This window comes from Aethalodelphis obliquidens, unplaced genomic scaffold, assembly GCF_003676395.1.
Source record: "Aethalodelphis obliquidens isolate GAN/ISIS:26980383/991018 unplaced genomic scaffold, ASM367639v1 scaffold56, whole genome shotgun sequence".
Lineage (NCBI taxonomy): Eukaryota > Metazoa > Chordata > Mammalia > Artiodactyla > Delphinidae > Aethalodelphis > Aethalodelphis obliquidens.
The window spans coordinates 1,046,033-1,066,251 of NW_020838000.1; the positions used below are offsets into that span (position 1 = coordinate 1,046,033).

General features: G+C 43.1%; 1 protein-coding gene across 3 annotated transcripts in view; it reads left to right on the forward strand.

Annotated features, from left to right (window-relative positions):
- Positions 1-13,576: 13,576 nt before the first annotated feature.
- Positions 13,577-20,219, forward strand: part of TOP2B (DNA topoisomerase II beta) — a 66,513-nt gene continuing 59,870 nt past the window's right edge. Inside the window, exon 1 of one of the 3 annotated variants that reach the window (XM_027086491.1) lies at positions 13,577-13,865. In XM_027086491.1, coding sequence (XP_026942292.1) covers positions 13,797-13,865 — 69 coding nt within the window. In that variant the 5' untranslated portion in view covers positions 13,577-13,796. The remainder of the gene's footprint in view (positions 13,866-20,219) is intronic. The other 2 variants (XM_027086492.1, XM_027086493.1) reach the window with 2 other exon arrangements.

A 20,219-nucleotide genomic window follows, 5' to 3' on the forward strand; every position in this document is an offset into this window, starting at 1 on the left:
CAAATTCTTTACATTTTACAGATGAAGAAACTAGAAACCCAGAGAAATTATACTCTGAAACAAATGATTTAACCAACAAAACCTGTAAAGTTGAGGCCAGGGAATTAAAAACAGCTGTGAAAAACATCATTCGCAGTTAGTTCCTGGAGACCATTGAAGAAACAAGACATGCAACATGAACGAGTGAAGATGTGTGATAGCCTAATTCAAAAGCAGGAATTGTGCAGTATGATCCGTTCCTGAGAGAAATTTATGAGCGAGGTAATGGCAGAACATTTCAGACTTTTACTGTTGTGTATCTTCAGGTGCCCACAATCAGGGGAAGCAATCATTCGGTTGTTGTCACAGACCCTCCGGAAAGGGTCAGCTCAGATGCTGTGGAGACGACTTCAGCAGCAGTAAAATAAAGCAGTGAATTTACAGATGATGGTTAGGGAGGCAGATTTTAAAATAACAGCCCATAAGTGGTGGTTGCCTGGACTTAACTTAGAATCCCTGAGAATTTTTTGTTCTTAGAACCATATTAACAGTCAGTCTTTATTCATCATAGTATTCTCCATCAGATGACTCATCAGGAGGAATATTCTCACTTTACAGGTATGAAAACTAAAGAGCAAAATAGAAACAGAGAATCAGGAGCAACATATCCTCCGTTAAGCTTTCGAAGCCTTGGTTCATTGTTTAACCAGAGGTCCCACGATCCCCAGTGAGGGGAAAATTTTAAGGCCAATACTGGGAAGGAGCCAGTACTTGTTAATAGTGGCTCAGGGTTGTTGTTCCCCTCTTATTTTTCTAGCGGGGAAAGAATATGTTGTAGTAGGCAAGTTAGTCTAATCTCTAAGACTTGGTGTCTGATTCTCTTTTCTGTTAAGATAACAGTAATAATACTGGAGCAAAAAGACTAGGAAACTCCAAATGGAATCAGGAGACTCCACTGCTTACAAAACCTCCATTGGTTTTTCCTTGGACTTTTTAGGAGCAAAGATAAAAATCCGTAACATGACCCCACATGCTCTGCTTGATCTAACCTGGCCCTGGTTGTCTTCTCTCACGTCCTCAGCTACACCGTGACCCACTCTGCCTGAGGGTTCAACCTGTGCTGTCGAATGTTAACTCATACTCCGTCCTCAGAGCTCAATGTACTTTTTAAGAAAGCCTCTTCCATCCCCTACCTTGTTATTATACACTCCCCGTCCCCCCCATCCCCCCACCCCACCCCCACCCCCGCCACGGATCACAGTTATTTAAGCAACTGGTTACTGAATGTCTTTCACTTGCTTTTCTAGAGGTGTGCTTTGTGCCTCTGGTTTACTCTTATATCTGTAGCACCTGGTGGCCCATCTGGAGCATAGGAGGTGCTTAAATATTTGTGGAAGCGAATGAGATAACAGCTGATTGAAATACGTGGTACAGAGTTAGCACTCAATCAATATTAACAGCTAGATTAATTCTGAATTTGTTTTACTCTCCCTCTTTGTCTTACTCTCCCTCTTGCCTTGTTTTCGATTGCTCAGGGTTACAAGACCCTGCCCAGCTCTGGGGCCGAGCAGTGTGCTGCTGTATGCAGTAGGAGCTTCATACATGTCTACTGCTGCTCATGAGACGTCTAGGACCCTGCCCTTGGACCTGCCGCTAGTATAAACTAGGTTAGCTTTCAGGGCGCTTCATCATAGTTGGGTATGTTAACTGTGATGATACTACATTAGCTACATGTTCTAAAAATTCATCACGTCTTCTGTTTAAATGTTTATTACAGATGACTTGTTCTGCTATGGACACCTTTAGAAAGCTGAAAAATTCTACCTCCTGGTTCTGTCAGAAGAAGCTGAGTTAGCTTTAATATTTATTTACTGTCAACAGGTAGTGATAGTCACTGTTCAGACAGTCTCTTTTTAGAGTGGCTTCTCAAACAACCTCTGGATAGTCAAATTACAGTGGAACTGAAGGTTAAAATCATGAACTCTGGAGACAAGAATAGAACTGGGTTCCTATCTCCCCTTTACTAGATAAAGCAGTGGGACCTCGGGCAGATCAACCTTCCTAGCCTAGGTCTTCTCAACCATAAAAAAGTGGTTTATGATAAATAATACCAAGATGTTCAGCGAATCCCTTTCACATTGTTGAAAATAACATAAATATCCTTCTCTACCAGTTATTCTCACTGGTGGTGGGAGGGAAGGAGTTTTGTCTCTCGGGAGACAATATATCTGGAGATGTTTTTTGTTGGTCACGCTGGGGGTGGGTTGGTGGAGGAGAGGCGGTTTGCTACTGGCCTCCAGTGGGCGGAGGTCAGGAATGCTGGTAACATCCCACAATGCATAGGATAGGTCTTTATTATTTTATTATTATTATTATGTGTGTGTGTGGTGAAGGTAAGTGCAGCATTTATTGTAAGGCCATACAAGTAGTCCGGGACAGCTAGTGGTCAAAAAGCCCAAACTCTGAGTTTCAGCAAAGCATTTTTAAAGGCTAGGTGAGGGAGTGGGCATCGCAGGATATGTTATCAGCCTGTGCGCAGTTCTGATTGGCTGATGCTGAGGTCTCAGGGCAGTGTCCCAGGGGTTAACGTTATCAATCCTCAGCCTTCCGTAGGCCTGGGGGCTACGTGCTCCTGGTCATCAAGTATCAAGTACCTTCTTCCATTTGGTGAGGTATTTTCACATCTGTGAAACAATTCAGGAAAAGTGCATCAGAGGCTGTTATCCAGGTACTTCAGAGAGGAGCTAAAGCAGAGGATACGGGGGAGGGGGTCTGTCCCGGGAAGGCCCCAGGGGGTCCTGCTGGGTTACGGAAGTACTGTTGAAATCCGTGTCCCCCTGCCCACTCCAAAGTGAGGGCAGCGCTGGAAGGGAGCTCATTATTAAAACCAGCATCAGGCGTCCGTTTCTAGGGTGGAGTTGAAGCCGCACAACTCAGATGGGACTTGAAGCCAGCCAAAACCCAGACTGGGGGTTGAACCCATTGTCTTTTAAAATCACACACCTGGTCTCAAGGACTTAATGAAGCTCAGGTTCTTTGTGTCTCGTCACAGAAAGAATTCAGTGAGGGACTAATAGGTAAGAAGTGGATTGATTGATTTATTGATGGCTGAGTTGGTGCACGTGGGCTTTCTCTAGTTGTGGCGAGCGGGGGCTGCTTTTCATTGTGGCGGGCACGGGGGCTTCCCACTGCGGTGGCTTCTCTTGTTCCAGAGCATGGGCTCTAGGCATGTGGCCTTCAGTAGTTGTGGCACGCGGGCTTCAGTAGTTGTGGCTCACGGGCTCTAGAGCACAGGCTCAGTAGCTGTGGCGCACGGGCTTAGTTGCTCCGCCGCATGTGGGATCTTCCTGACCCAGGGCTTGAACCCGTGTCCCCTGTATTGGCAGGCAGATTCTTAACCACTGCGCCACCAGGGAAGTCCCCAGAAGTGGATTTATTTAGAGCGATACACACTCCATAGACAGAATGCGGTCCAGCTCAGAGAGTGAGAGCAGCTCTAGGGCACGGGGGCATCTGGGAAAGTGAGAGGGGCCCAGGGAGATATACACTCCACAGACGAGTATGGGCCATCTTGGAAGGCGAGAGGCGGGACAGGTCTTTAAAGAATCATCCAGTCCAAAAAGTCCATAGTGCCTGCTTATGGTGAAATGGTTGAATAATCACTGCTGTCGTTCAAAGAATGAGAGAGGTCTATGCACAGACGTAGAAGGATTTCCAGGAGACACTAAGTAAAGCAGCTCACAGGGATATATTTATAATATCTCATTTATTACTACCTCTCTGCTGTGTGCATGTGTGTGTTTCCACATACATATGAAAGATCTGGAAGGACACATACCAACGTGTTAATCACTGATATCTATGGGGAAAAGGCATGCTAAGGAGTGTCTGCATTTCTTACTGGACATACTTTTTACTGGGTTTATACAACCCAGTAAGCTATTACCTTTATAATTCTGAAAATTCCTAACTCATACTGTTCCTGTAAGAATTAAAGTATGTTAGTACAGTGCCAATATATAGTAAGTGCCAATAAATAATAGTTATAATTATTGTTATTAGGACAATGTTATATTTCTCGAAAATCGAGGGAGTTTAGGAAGTGAAGGTATGCAAGTGAATATGGTAATTAAAAGATTTCATTAATGATTTGCAGAGTTTCAGATGTGGCAGCATTCTTTATTTAATCACATAAGTTTCCTTTTGTGCTTATTGAAAGAACTGTTCGATCTTACATCATTTTTTTTGGGGGGGGATGGCACACATAAAAAGGGAAACATATGAAATAAATTGGTAAGGGTCTTCCTACCACTTCACATTCAGGATACAAATCTTCTAAATCAGTGATCAGCTCAGAGGCATCAGTGAGCCTGTCTTTCCACACACCCTCACCCTTATTTCTATCAAGTGTTGGTGATACAACATTTTTAAAGTAAATTGTTTTTTTTCCTCACGGTGCAGCTTGTGGGATCTTAGTTCCCTGACCAGGGCACCCTCACCCTTGGCAGTGAAAACGCGGAGTCCTAACCACTGGACTGTCAGGGAATTCCCCAAAGTAAACTGTTTCTATTAATGTAATTTAAATTTTTTAAAATTTATTTTTGGCTGCGTTGGGTCTTCATTGCTGCACGCAGGCTTTCTCTAGTTGCGGCGAGTGGGGGCTACTCTTCATTGCGGTGCGCAGGCTTCTCATTGTGGTGGCTTCTCTTGTTGTGGAGCACGGGCTCTAGGCGTGCGGGCTTCAGTAGTTGTGGCTCGTGGGCTGTAGAGTGCAGGTTCAGTAGTTGTGGTGCACGGGCTTAGTTGCTCTGCAGCATGTGGGATCTTCCCGGACCAGGGCTCGAACCCGTGTCCCCTGCATTGGCAGGCGGATTCTTAACCACTGTGCCACCAGGGAAGCCTAAAGTAAACTTTTTAATTAAAGCATAATATTCATTTAGAAAAGTAATTCAATATGTACAGCTGGATGAACTTTCAACATGAACAGAATGATAGATTCACTATCTAGTTCAAAAAATAGAAATTACCAGCACCCAGAATCCTCCCATAGGTAACCACATCCTGACTTCTACCATCATAGATTAGTGTTGCCTGTTGCTAAATTTTATATAAACGGAGTCATACAGTATATATTCTTTGCTGTTTGACTTCTTTAGCTTAACATTACATTTGTGAAACTCATTCCTGGTAGGTGGAGCAGTGATCACTCACTGTCATTGCTGGACAGTTTTCCATGGCATGCAAATGTTACATCCGTCCCACCACTGATTGACTCGGGATTGCTTCTGGTTTGGGGCTACTATGAATAGTGTTGCTATGTACATTTTTGTGTGTGTCTTTTGGTCCATATAAGTATACATTTCTCTTTGTATATACCTAGGAGTAGAATTTTTGTCTGAGTGATGGAATTATGGGGTCATTTTGTTGTTTGCTTTGTATTTACACTTTCTATACTTGTAAAACAAACATGTTATAATAACAGAAATAATATAAAAAGTAGCTGCATTTCCCAGAGTCTTTTCATTGAAACAAAAATTCAACAATGTTAATAGATATTCCTGCAAATAGTTTCAAGGCTAAGTAAGTTTAACTTGTTCATGGCAGCTTGCTCTGAGACAAAAAATGTTAATGTTATCTGATGAATCTCTTATGCTTGGGTACTACACAATAGTGTGCATGGTTTCAGGGATTTATAATTTTCAAAATCTCTGTTAATGCCTCAGGGAGCTAATATACTGGGAAACATTATTTGCAAAATGCTGGAATGGGAGATGAAAAAAATGAAATACATAAAAATAGGTTATAAAAAGGCAAATAATTCTTATCATAGGTGGCTTGTCCAGAAACAAGTCTTCCCTGTATGACTGCACACTCAGAATTTTTAATGCTGCTTTAAGTATCTTTTACTATGAATTTGAATCTCTCCAAAATGTGAATCCAAGAGTCCAATCCCTTGGTACTTCTGCATTCTCCCTGCTACCTTTGAAAGTTAGCTATTTGAGTGTCTTCTATGATCATAACACTGGATTTATATTATATGTTTTAAAATCATGCACATGGAGAGATGTCCCTGGACCCACAGGGTCTTGGACCTCAGGTAGTCTTTGATCCTTTGGACTGACTCCAAAAAGCAGCTTATTTTGTAACAAGGCAGGATAAAGCAGATTCAGGCTAGTGTCCAAGAGAAGTGCTAGTCAGTCCTACAAATTGTGGATGCTTGTCACCATAGTTCAATGATAAAATGTAACAACCGAAGGGTTTTACCAAGGGCCAGATTTATTCACTAGTATTGCCAGCTTCCTAGCACATTGCGGAAGATGCTCCACTGCCAAGTATGGCAGCCAACCTGGCACTCTGACAGAAGGGTGTGGTTTGGACAAAGAGAGGCTCGGGCTTGAATTTCAGTTCCACCACTTGTTCAGCTCTGTGGCTTTCTATGACAATTAATTTCCTTGGCTGTGAAATAGGAATGATAATGCCTCCCTCTTAGGGTTGTTGAAAGTTAATTAAGCTGATATGTGTGAAAGTGCCTGCCCAGTACTGTACTAAACAGATAGCAGGGTTCTCGATAAATGGGGTTATTCCTTCTTCATAAAATGAAGCATAAGCATTGGCTGGGCTACAGCTCATGGACTTCCATAGACAGAACGTGTTCACTTTCTCTGCTCAGTTTCAGTCAGTTGGATGCTTTTGTTATCCCTCTCTGGTCCCACCCCCAGTTCTTTTCCCTGGTACCATAATCTCTCCTCTTTCCCTCCTCATATCATCCTGCTTTTCATTCCTAAAGAAGAACAATGCTTTAACTAATTCTTCATAATCTGTTAACGGATAAAGTTTAAGGTACTTTACCCTCTTTGGTATTCAACCAAAAACACTCGAAAAAATAAGACTTAAGGATCCTGGTCAAGTTTCAGCACCATCACGGTGATGGGTGAGATGTTTTGCTTCGAGGAACTTTTTGATATGCCTCAAAGTCATTCTTTGAGAACTTATTTACTGAATACCTCCTATGTGTCAGGCTTTCTAGGACTGGATAGCACTAGGTAGTGTACCATTTACTGAACAGACCGGTCTTGTTCTTTGACTTTTCCCAAACAACGTTTAAATCAGAAATACGTTCCTTAAAGAGTCAGCATCTTAGGCCTGCTTCTGGATATTTCCACATTCAAACAGCACTCTCGAAGTAAAGAAGAAAGCTATTAGACAAAGATATCAGTTACGTAAGATATCTGGGCTAATCTGTGCTTAGCTGTTTTTAAGTAGGGAATGGTTGCTTTTTGTTAATTGGCACACTAAAAGATGGGATATTTTCAAAGTTCTGATTTTTAATTATCACCTTGGGTAACCTACAGGTATCTTTTTTGAAACCCCTGTAGCTTGAAGGCTTTCCATCTCAGATTTTTCTGGTGTAGGTATTTCTCGTACTTCCAGCCCCGTACCATCCGAGTTCCTAGCTCTTCTGAAATGCAAACAGTGGAGTTAGGAAAGCCACTGCTATCTTATTTCTTTAGGTCTGAATCTTATAAACTCACTGAGTCACTCGATCCAATGACTCTAAAGAGACGTCTAATACAACGTAGCCATATGCGTGCTAGGATCACATCACATTCTGTGGGTGAAGGTCAGGAGAATGACGGCATCTAATGCTTCCCCAAGATGGGGTTTGCTTAGAACAAAATGCTTCTTTGAAAGCCCAAACCTAATGGTACACCCTTTCAAAGCCCAAGTACAGCATTTTTAACTATATGCCAATCATATGCTAATTATGCTTTCCATATTACATAATTTAGTAGAGTAATTGAGAGGCCTGGTCCATATCACTTAAAATAAGGGAAAATGTCCCTTCTATCTGTACAAGTAATTAGAGACATCACCAGAGGATCAGCATAGCTTGCTTCGCCAAAACCAATCAAAATAAACTCCTCCAAATCAAAAAGGCAAACAAGATGAACCTGCTATAATTATTATAGGTAGAAATTTGAAGACCTTTAGCCTTTATCTGTCTTCTCAGTGATGATAATACTCAGCAATGTGGTGGTCATTAATGTCTTCTGCCATCAATAAACACCTCTTACTTTTGGTGCTTACATACTTTTTTTTTTTTTTTTTTTTCGGTACGCAGGCCTCTCACTGCTGTGGCCTCTCCCGCTGCGGAGCACAGGCTCCAGACGCGCAGGCTCAGCGGCCATGGCTCACGGGCCCAGCCGCTCCGCGGCATGTGGGATCTTCCCAGACCGGGGCACGAACCCGCGTCCCCTGCATCGGCAGGCGGACTCTCAACCACTGAGCCACCAGGGAAGCCCCTAGGTATATTTTTAAAAGTAAAAATATAGTTAGAAAATATTTGGAGCAACTAGTCTCAAAAAGCAGAGTTAATAATCTTATTATGATATTTACTATAGAAATGCTGAAACCCAAAAGGCTACATTGGTGGTAGCTTTCTTCTCTAACTTGAGCATATACTTCTAAAGAAATATTGATATAACAAAGTAAATTACATTGAAAACATTTAATAGTCATTATCTGGAAAACCATTTATTGAGTTTACTGAATTTTTCTTCTTATTCTTTGCCTAGCAACTTTCTATATATTTATGATCCATAAAAGCTAACACAATAAGAGGAAGGGAGAGGTAAAATTGCAGACACTGAATCTTGAATTCAAATATTAACTTCTTTAAATGCTCACTGGGTTAAAGATTAGCACCTCTCCCCTCACCTCCCAACTGAACCTCAGTGTTGGAACAAGACATGATTTAAGTGGAAACTCTGTTGAAACTTTGCCAGGTATCTAGAAGTATAGTTTTGAGTTTCTATCCTAGTTAAATCAATCTTTTTTTTTTTTTTTTTTTTTTTTTGCGGTACGCGGGCCTCTCACTGTTGTGGCCTCTCCCGTTGTGGAGCACAGGCTCTGGACGCACAGGCTCAGCGGCCATGGCTCACGGGCCCAGCTGCTCTGCGGCACGTGGGATCTTCCCGGACCGGGGCATGAACCCATGTCCCCTGCATCGGCAGGTGGACTCTCAACCACTGTGCCACCAGGGAAGCCCAAATCAATCATTTATTGATTAAAATACCTGCTGTGTTTAAGCTCAATGAAAGGTGTGACACATCAGGTAAACTGTTTATTAAATAGCAAAGGGATGCATATAAATTGCTTTTTTACTGAAAAGCTTAGCTCAAAACTACACTGCACAAGGTGTAAACTCAAGGCAGAGACTACATCCTTATAACCTTGAATTCTTAGGTCCTGAGTACCTAAAACATAGCAGACATTTAATATATTTTTGATTGCTGTAATAGGGAGACATAAGATCTAAGAATAAAAATTCTAAAGTAGTTAGGATAAATTCCCATGGAAGCTATTCAGAAAGCTTGATTAAATAAAGGCCTTTATTTTGACAGTTAATGGAATTGACTTTGATTTCTACAATTTTTCATTTTGGCTGGTGCCTGCCATGGGGTGGAAATTAAGTCTTTAAATGTAATAAATGCATGAATAAAGTAATATTACAAACGAGACAAACCTTGACATAGAAGGTTTTTTTAAATTGAAGTATAGTTGATTTACAATGTTGTGTTAATTACTGCTGTGCAGTGAAGTGATTGTTATACATATAGATACATGTTTTTTTTTCATTCTTTCCCATTATGGTTTATCGCAGGATACTGAATACAGTTCTCTGTGCTATACAGTAGGACCTTGTTGTCTATCCATTCTATATATACAAGCTTACATCTGCTAACCCCAAACTCCTAATCCATCCCTCCCCCAACCTCCTCCCCCTTGGCAACCACCAGTCTGTTCTCTATGTCCATGAGTCTGCTTCCGTTTTGTAGATAGGTTCATTTGTATCATATTTTAGCTTCCACATATAAGTGATATTCTATGGTATTTGTCTTTTTCTGACTTACTTCACTTAGTATGATAATCTCTAATTGCATCCATGTTGCTGCAAATGTCATTATTCCATTCTTTTTTATGGCTGAGTAATATTCCATTGTATATATGTAGCACATAGTTTTTTATTTTTTAATTCATTTTTGGCTGCGTTGGATCTTTCGTTCCTGCACGTGGGCTTTCTCTAGTTGCTGCGAGCGTAAGCTACTCTTTGTTGTGGTGTGCAGGCTTCTCATTGCAGTGACTTCTCTTGTTGCAGAGCACGGGCTCTAGGCACGCGGGCTTCAGCAGTTGTGGCACGTGGGCTCAGTAGTTGTGGCTCGTGGGCTCTAGAGCGCAGGCTTAGTAGTTGTGGCACACTGGCTTAGTTGCTCTGCTGCATGTGGGATCTTCCTGGACCAGGGATCGAACCTGTGTCCCCTGTATTGGCAGGCGGATTCTCAACCACTGCACCACCAGGGAAGTCCCTGTACCACATCTTCTTTATCTATTCATCTGTTGATGGACATCTAGGTTGTTTCCATGTCTTGGCTCTTGTAAATGGTGCTGCTGTGAACACAGGGGTACATTTATCTTTTTGAATTACAGTTTTGTCTGGCTACATGCTCAGGAGTGGGATTGCTGGATCATATGGTAATTCTATTTTTAGTTTTCTGAGGAACCGCCATACTGTTTTCCATAGTGGCTGTACCAACTTACATTCCCACCAACAGTGTAGAAGGGCTCCCTTTTTTCCACATCCTCTCCAGCATTTATCTGTACAGTTTTTAATGATGGCCGTTCTAACCGGTGTGAGGTGGTACCTCATTGTAGTTCTGATTTGCATTTCTCTAATAATTAGCAATGTTGAGCATCTTTTCATGTGCTTATTGGCCATTTGTATTTCTTCTTTGGAGAAGTGTCTATTTAGGTCTTCTGCCCATTTTTCGATTGCGTTGTTTATTTTTGTCGTTGAGTTGTATGAGCTGTTTGTGTATTTTGGAAATTAGGCCCTTGTTGGTCACGTGTTTTGCAAATATTTTCTTCCATTCTGTAGGTTGTCTTTTCATTTTTGTTTGTTTTCGCTGTGCAAAAGTCTGTAAGTTTGATTAGGCCTCATTTGTTTATTTTCATTGGTATTTCTATTGCCTTGGGAGACTGACCTAAGAAAACATTGGTACGATTTATGTCAGAGAATGTTTTGCCTATGGTCTCTCATAGAAGCTTTTTAATATGGTAATTATTGCAATAATTACTCTGTAAATGGAAGTTACTTGACAAAACCCCAGAAGGGAAAGCTGCACTGAAGTTCAACACAATCACTTTTATCATAAATATATGCTGCAGGAAGTGAAACAGGTCAGCGTGTCTTCAGGAGCGGAGATGCTTGTGATCTATCTACATTGTCCCCTTCATGGTGAACCTCTGCTTTAAACTGTTGATTTGCATTTATATTCAACAGCTCCTTTATTTGTGATTCTTTTAGGTAAGTCAGTATTTTCATAAGAATAAATCAAGTTACGTTTACTAGAGGGTCTTCATGCTTCGAAGGCTAAAGACCTCAGTGCCTCATGTACAAGGCAAGTGAAAAGATGAACGTGAATTTCCATTAGTTAACCCATCTGACTTTTGACTATATGGTTTTATTCATTTGAAAATTTGAGACTGAAGAGCTTTGAAAACTGAAGTTAAAAAAAAGAGATGGCTATATATTTTATAGCTTGGCTTCTATTAAACACATATCTCTTATTTTATTAAAAAACAACCCCTCAGAGCCCTTAAAATTATTTACCCCTTTTCAAACTTGTAGAATATATGTGTACTTTGAAGATGTAAAGACAGAGTAAGTACAAGAGCAAAAATCCTCAATTTAAGGAGGAGCAAACAGAGGTCCGTGAAGTTAAATACCAAGGCAGGAATACTTAGCTGATCAGGTTCAGAGCCCAGATTAGACCCTGGTCTGTCTGATTTACAAGCTGGCACCTCAAGTTCAAGGTAAAGAAAGGCTTCACTGTTCTGAACTAAGGTCCCAAATATGCCAAAATTATATGGCCGCTAGAGAGCTAATTAAGAAAAACTATGTCTAAATTATTTCCATGTTTCAGAGTTCTCCTCCTCTTAGGATTCAGAAGTCAGTTGAAAGCTGTGACCCGAGACATTTTTGTTTTCCCTTGAGAGGAAATGCACAGTTGGAAGTTCACAAAAACACCTTTTCAAGAGGCAGCAATAAGGTTTTCATCTTTTTAAAAAGCTCTCTTGTCCCAACGATTTGATAGCACTTCATGCCCTCAAGTAAGCATGTTGGTGATAACTCCCTCTTAGCTTGTCTCACAAGTCAGGCTATCAGTGACTTTAAATCAGGGGCCCCGGTTTTATTTGGAGCCCACGGCAGAGCCTGGTACAGGGTGGCGGAGTGTGGCATGGATTTCCATCCAAAAGCAGGACAAAGCCAAGCCATCTTCCTCTGCCAGACCGTGCTGCGGCTGTGTGGGTGATTTTCTTCCTTAGAAAGCTTTGATGTGAATGACATGATTCCTTGGTGCGTGCACTGGGACATTAAAGAATTAAACGTACTCTTAGAAGGCGCGGTTCTGGACAGAAGAGAATGGAACGTGACAGTGACATGTCCTCATTGTTCAGAAAAGAGAGAAGGTCAACAAAGAGTAGACTCGGAACCCTCGGCCCACCCGGCATTCTTTCCCGGGAACGTTCTCTGTGCGTCCCGTATCATTTAAGTTTTTTAAAAGCAGTTTTCTTGAAACACAGCGGGTCTCTTTCGCGGTGAGGGGAGGAAAGGGCGGGAGGAGATGGAGGAGGGGAGGTCTGAGCAGAGGATTCTTCCACAGCAGCGTCCACTCGGGGCCTCGGGAGGCCAGGGTCACGGGGCCCTCCTTGCACCAGTGATCTGCAACGTCCCGCCTGCGGTTTACAACCGCTCTTTAAAAATACTTTCCCTTTGGGACGGCGGCTCCCGACTGCTTCCTGCCCCCTCCCCGCCCCCTCCCACGGCCCCGGGCAAGGAAGGGCCTGGGCTTCGCCCTCAGGGCTAGAGTAAACAGCGCGGTCGGAGGATTAAAATCGACCCAAGGCTAAGTCGACCTTTTCCCTTTGCCGCCCTCAAATGACCCTTGACTGCAGCCCCTGCTCTGCCTTCAAACGGAAAACCCTCAGACACACACGCAAACAAAAAACCCCAAGTCTTCCCTTCGGTTGCTACCCGCAATGACGATTCCCGCTCGGGTCCCGCCCCTCCGGGGGCTTGGGAATTTGGGATTGGCCGATAGGTTAGCCGACGGGGCGCCGATTGGGCGCCGCGGCGTGAGTGACAGCGGGGCGGCCGCTGCTCCCGCCCGCCCTCCCCCGGCCACCCCAGCCCTCCCCGGGGTGCGAGTGTGTGCGGTGTTATGCCGGACAGGAGGGAGGCGACCGTGGCCGCGGCGGCTCCGCTTATTGTCCCTCTCGGCGAGTGGATGTGAAGAAGTCGGGCTGTGGCGCGGCCGACACAAGCGGCTTAGGCGCCGGCGGCGGCGACCCTGCTTCCGCTCTCCGAGGGCGGCCTCCGCGGAGCCTGAGGAAGGATAGGGAGCCGCCGCGTCCCCGCCGCGTTCGGACGCCCGCGCTCGGGGCCTCGGCCGGCCCGGCGGGGAGGAAGCAGCGCCGCCGCCCACCGCCGGCCTCCGCGCTTCCTGCTCCGGCGCCGCCTCCTCGGCGGCCGCGCAGGCCCGGGCGCCGCGGCCGCGCGCCTCGAGTTTGAGGGCGGCGGGCGGCGAGGCCTCCTCGGCGGGCTCGGCCGGGCGTCCGCTCCGGGGTCGGCGATGGGGCACGGGGGGCGGCGCCGCTAGAAGAGCGGCGGGCGCGCGGTCGGTGCGGAGCGGCGGGGCCGGGCGGCCCGCGGGAGGCGGAGCGGCGGCCTCGGGCCGGGAGCGGAGGAGCGCGCCATGGCCAAGGCGGGCGGCGGCGGCGGCAGCGGCGCGGGAGCTGGCGGCCTCGGGGCGCTGACTTGGGTGGTGAGTGGGGGCGGCGGGGCGGGGGTCTGGGCCGGGGCATTGTTCCCGGGCGGCCGTGGAGGGCTCCGCCCGGTGTATCCTGCTGGGGGTGGGGGAGGACAGGGGGAAATCCGGGCCCCCAGAGGCGCGCCCCGTCGGGGCGCCTGCCGGCGGAACCCCGCGCCCGCCCCTTTTCTTTCTTCTCTGCCTCGGCGGGGGCTTGGGCTGCGGGCGCGCAGCGTGCACTTGAAACTTTGGGGGGCAGACCGTGAGCAGGACTGGGGGCCCCCACGCTTCATTTTCTTTGCTGTTGCGCAAGCTTTGTAGGGCGGTGGGGCAGGAGATGGTGGGGATAGCAGGGGTGCGTGTGTGACCGTGTGGGTCAGCGGTTGCTCCAAATGTGTCTTAAGAGAAGCCGGGAGAGGTGCGAGCCCGTGTGCGTGTGCTGTAAGTGCCACCATGTGTGACGCTGTCGCGTCTCAGGGAAGAATGGATTTGGTGAGGGATGTGACTGCAGCCGTGTGCACTTCAGTGCCGAGGGTCTCGTTCTGTTGGAAGCGCGCTCGGGATGGCTCTTTCACAGCAGTGAAACCCTGTAGCTCGTACGTCTGTCACAGGGGGATTATTAAAAGCGCTTACCTGCGTCAGCTTCGCAGGCGAAACGGGCGGGGGGCTGCGTGGACAGTGTCGCCGAGGTGACCCAAGTGATTTGTCCTGGAGTCAGAGCATTTCGGCGCTCGGTTCCTGCTGCTGGCAAGTAGTAGAGGAGGGAAGACCTAGAGAGATCCGATTCCCATGGCAGATCGATAATTCCCCCGCATTTCACTGGCTCAGCAGAGAGTTCAGACCAGGGTCACTTCCTACACACGCACACACACACAGCAGGGTCATTTCACACACACACACACACACACACACACACACACACACACAGGCTCAGCAGAGAGTTCAGACCAGGGTCACTTCCTACACACACACACACAGCAGGGTTACTTCACACACGCACACACACACACACAGCAGGGTCACTTCACACACACATACACAGCAGGGTCATTTCACACACACAGCAGGGTCACTTCTCTCACACACACACACACACACACACACACACACACACACACACGGCTCAGCCAACTGACTAGGCATCCAGGAGAAAAATAAAAAGCCTTACATTTTCCCAGGGGACTTTGGCTGCACCCTCCCTTTTCCAAAACACCCAAGGAGACTTTCCTATGGGCATTTTTATTAAGTTCTTCATTTTCTCTTTGTTTGGGTGAGGTTTAGGCGAGTTGTACCGCTAACAGGAAAATATTTTGACCATTTATGTTTGCATGCCAAGATGCTTTGCAGACTAACTTGCCAGACTGTCATTGTTGGACTGTCCGAATTTTGTGTATTACTTCAATAATGTAAGTATGAACAGACTAGAGCCAGGAGAGAGAAAACGTCAGATAAATAAGTTAGCCGTTCATGTAAACATGGTGGGGGGGCGGCGGGGAGGAGGGGGAGGTTTGCATAAATGCAAAAGAAGGCCTTTACCCTCGTTACTAAAATCAAACAACTTCGGAAAATAGAGTTAGCCAGATGGTTCTCATTCACTGTTTGGAAGTGTTTGAGACCTCATCAGTGTTCCTCTGAGGACCTCTGATTCTCTGTAATGGTAACATTACATTTTGCTCCAAGATTGAATTGGTTAGTTTTAACATTTAAAAGCAATATTTTTGTTTACTGTTCCTTAACTTTGTAGATAATGAAATGACCACTTTTTCTTTCAATCTCAATAGGAAATTTTCCTTTCATTTACAGAAGAAATTTCGTGAAACTTAGAGGCTGTCATTCAATATCAGAAAAATTCATTTGAAACTAAAATTGACTTACTGATTCAGTATTTTCTCACTGTAAACCTATATGGGAAATATAGTAAAATAAGAAATAAAAATCACTTAATTTTTTATTTATAAATTATATCCTCTTGAATTAGAAATTTATTAAAAAGATAATCACTCCCTAAGTCTACTTTAAGATTTGCTGCTTGCTTTAAATTTGTCAGGTTATATGAGCATCTTTATGTCCATAATATACACCATTGACCATAGACCATAGTTTAATTTTATGCGGGGGGGCAATATAGGGAGGTGGTTATGAGCATGGACTTTGGTATCATTGATGTAGGTTCTGATCCTGCCTGACATGTAATCACTGGGGACCTAATCTTTCTAAGTCTATTTCTTCATCTGTAAGATAAGGTTGCATTGATAATTAAATGAGTAATATACATTGCTGGGCTTAATAAATGTTTGTCTTTATCGGTGAAATTCAAGAAATACACACTGAGAAGAAAGTTGCTTTTACGTAAAATATCTTTGAGCCGGAGTGAAAGCAGATTATTCCTTTGTAAGAGTTCAGGAGTTTGTTGCGGAGGTCATCTATTTCTGAAGAGGGTTAATTTTGCCTGCTTTATTGAAACATGTCATATTACTACTTGTTTGTGGGTAACAGGAAGAAATAAAAATTGAATCGGTCCCTGCTATCGTTCTTCTTTTTAGGGGGTGGGGGTGGGTAACACCATGTGTTGCTGGTAGCAACTTGTGTTGGGATGTGTGCTACAGGGTAGTGTTAACATTGTCACTGCACAGAAGTTTACATTTCTGAAACCACAAAGCAAAGTGGTTTAAGATTATTAACTTATCCTCAATAATAGTGCATTGGGTTTGTGTTTGATTCGCAATATCTTAACAAGATACTTTAAAAAATTAAAAAGTGAGGGCTTCCCTGGTGGCGCAGTGGTTGGGGGTCCGCCTGCCGTTGCAGGGGGCACGGGTTCGTGCCCCGGTCCGGGAAGATCCCACATGCCCGTGAGCCATGGCCGCTGGGCCTGCGCGTCCGGAGCCTGTGCTCCGCAACGGGAGAGACCACAGCAGTGAAAGGCCCGCGTACCGCAAAAAAAAAAAAAAAAAAAAAGTGAAAAATATAAGTACTATAGTAAAACTATTTTGAGTTAAAATTGACAACAGCTATGAAAGCTTCTCTGAAGCAAGCAGAATTTCTTGAACTTTTAGTTTGTAAAGCTTTTCTTAAAAAATGTTTATTTATATATATTTATTATTTATTTATTTTGGCCGAGCCGGGTCTTCGTTGCGGCGTGTGGGATCTAGTTCCCTGACCAGTGATCTTTCCCAGCACCCCCCGCCGCACTGGGAACGCGGAGTCTTACCCACTGGACCACCGGGGAAGTCCCTGGTTTGTAAAGCTTTGATTTGTAGACCCTAATAATCTGTTTCATCCAGTCAGTGTTTTATCATGTTTAAGTGGTTGCAAAAAACAAATTTTGTTTTATTAGAATACAGTTAATCACTATGTGAATATTGATCTTTTCCCAGTACTACTCTAATTTAGTAGATTAAGAAAAAAACCCCACTGTAATGGAAAGTATTAAGCCTATAAAATTATGGTGGCCAGAATGGTATAAAGACATTCCCTCTATCATCAAGCTTCAGCAGTTACAGCTCAAGGTCACCCACCTTTCCCCTCTCATTATCTTGAAGCAAAGCAAATTCACTTTATCTGTAGATGTTTCAGTATTCACCTCTAAACTGTAAGTTTCTTAAATATAAAACTATTAACATTGGAGTTTTTTAAAAGTAAAATTCAGTGAAATATAAAGCATACTTTGTTTTGACTGTGAATATTTCTAATTTAGGAAATGTGACTATATTTAAATATTATTTAAAGATTTATATTAAAAACTTTGTTATAGTGGCTTATTATTGCAAGTCTAAACTCCTCAACCAGGCTTTCAAGCCACTTCTTTTATAAACTATGTGCCAATTGAAATTTATTCCATATCATCCTAATAGTTAGATTTACCTCTTCACTTGTCCCCTGGGCATCATGTTTGTTTTTGTCACTTTGCATGCTTATCTTTCAACAGAAATGCCTGTCTCTTTACCAGTCTAAATCTTAATTACTCTTAAAGGCTAGCTCAGGGTCTCACCAAACGTTTATCTTCCAGTTTATACTCATCTTTTTCTGTCACCCTTGTGGATCATAAAACATAAATATCTTTCCTTTTAATTAACTTTTATGTTTTATACTTTTGTTTTAACAATTAGATTATCAGCTCCTGGAGTCAGAGACCATGTATCCTTTATAGTTTTTATCAAAGAGCTGGATACATAATCCAACCTCAGTTATTGTTAACCAGTTAGATAATTGACATACTAACTTCCTCAAAAGTCTTCTGTCATTCTTAGGACAAGTGGTTACATAACAATGTTCTTTAGATACATTCTCAAGTAACTAATTGCAGTTACAATGAGAACAATTTTTAGAAACTCCTAACTTTTCTGAATAGAAGTGGGTGTGTCCATCAGTAGTTTCAGATATGTTTAATACTTGGGTGATAGCAACAGTTGCATTTTACTAAGTACGTTAAAAAAATTATAAGCCTCTTTTGTATTTTTAAAAATCTTAATACAAATAGGACTCAGTTTTAAAGAAGAGGTGAGATCGGTATAATTATTCCCATTTGCAGAGAAGGAAACGGGCTTACAGATTAGGTAACAAACTGTTAATCATGTGACTAAGGCAAAGGTGGGATTTAAACCAGTCCTATGTTCCTAACCATCATTTACACATTCCCCTGGCTTAAAGACAGTAACAACCAAAACAATTTGTCTTTTATTCCGTGATATCTTTCCACTGACCTTTCTTTTACTTTCACACAAAAAGCTACGGAGTACACGCCCCTTTCAGGGTGTATGTATTTTGAATAATGTAAGTGTGATGCCTTTTAAGAGTATGGGCTAAAAAATCACATCACCTGGTTTCGTAACTCAGCTTCTTCAATACTAGCTTTGTTAGCTTACATTCTTCAGACCTCAGTTTCCTTGCTGTAAAAAGGGAGTCATTAGTAATGGTGTCTACTTCATGGAGCTTTTATGAGGAATGAGAGTACTTATATGATTCCCATAGTGCTTTGCCCATGGTAAGCTCTTAGATGAGTGTACACACACACACACACACACACACGTCTTCCCCCTCTTCGTTTTTAAAAAATCAAGGGATCAGTATTTTCACTTATTTTTTAAATTTTATTTAATTAATTTATTTATGGCTGTGTTGGGTCTTTGTTTCTGTGCGAGGGCTTTCTCTAGTTGCGGCGAGCGGGGGCCACTCATTGGCAGGCAGACTCTCAACCACTGTGCCACCAGGGAAGCCCCGCTCACTTCTTTTGTCTGAGAAGATTTTCTTATATTGCAAAATGATCACCACAATAAGTCTAGTTAACATTCATCACCATACGTAGTTACATATTTTTTTCCTTGTGACAAAAACTTTAAAAATCAACTCTTAACAACTTTCAGATAGACAACACGGTATTATTAACTATAGTCACCTTACTGTACATTACGTCCCCAGGAACTTGTTTTATAACTGGAAGTTTGTACCTTTGACCACCTTCACCTATCTCCCTGCTCCCCCCAACTTTGGCAATCACTAATTTGTTCTCTGTATCTATGAGTTCGGTTTTTTTGTTTTGTTTTGTTTTAGATTACACATATAAGTAAGATCATACAGTATTTTTGTCTTTCTCTCTCTGACATATTTCACTAAAATTATGCCCTTTAGATCTACCCATGTTGTCCCAAATGTCAAGATTTCATTCTTTTTTATGGGTGAATAATATTCCATTGTATATAAACACCACATTTTCTTTATCCATTCATCCATTGATGGACATTTATGTTGCTTCCTTGTCTCAGCTGTTGTAAACAGTGCTGCAGTGAACATGGGGATACATATATCTTTTCAAATTAGTGTTTTCATTTTCTTTGTATAAATACCCAGGAGTGGAGTTGCTGTATCATATGGTAATTCTATTTTAAATTTTTTTGTGAGACTTTCATACTGTTTTAAATAGTGACTGCACCAATTTATTTATTTATTTTAAGGAAAAAACTTTTAACCAGCTTTATTGAGACACAATTTACATACCATAAAATTCTCCCGTTTATAACATACATACAAGTCAGTTTTTTTTAATTTTTAAATTAAATTTTATTTATTTTTTTATACAGCAGGTTCTTATTAGTCATCAGTTTTATACACATCAGTGTATACATGTCAATCCCAATCGCCCAGTTCATCACACCACCCCCCGACCCCCCCCGCGGCTTTCCCCCCTTCGTGTCCATACGTTTGTTCTCTACATCTGGACTGCACCAATTTACAGTCCCACCAACGTGTACAAGGGTTCCTTTTCTCCACATTCTGCCAATACTTGTTATTTCGATAATAACCATTCTAACAGGTGTTAGGTGATATTTCATTTTGGTTTTGATTTGCATTTCCCTGAGATTAATGATGGTG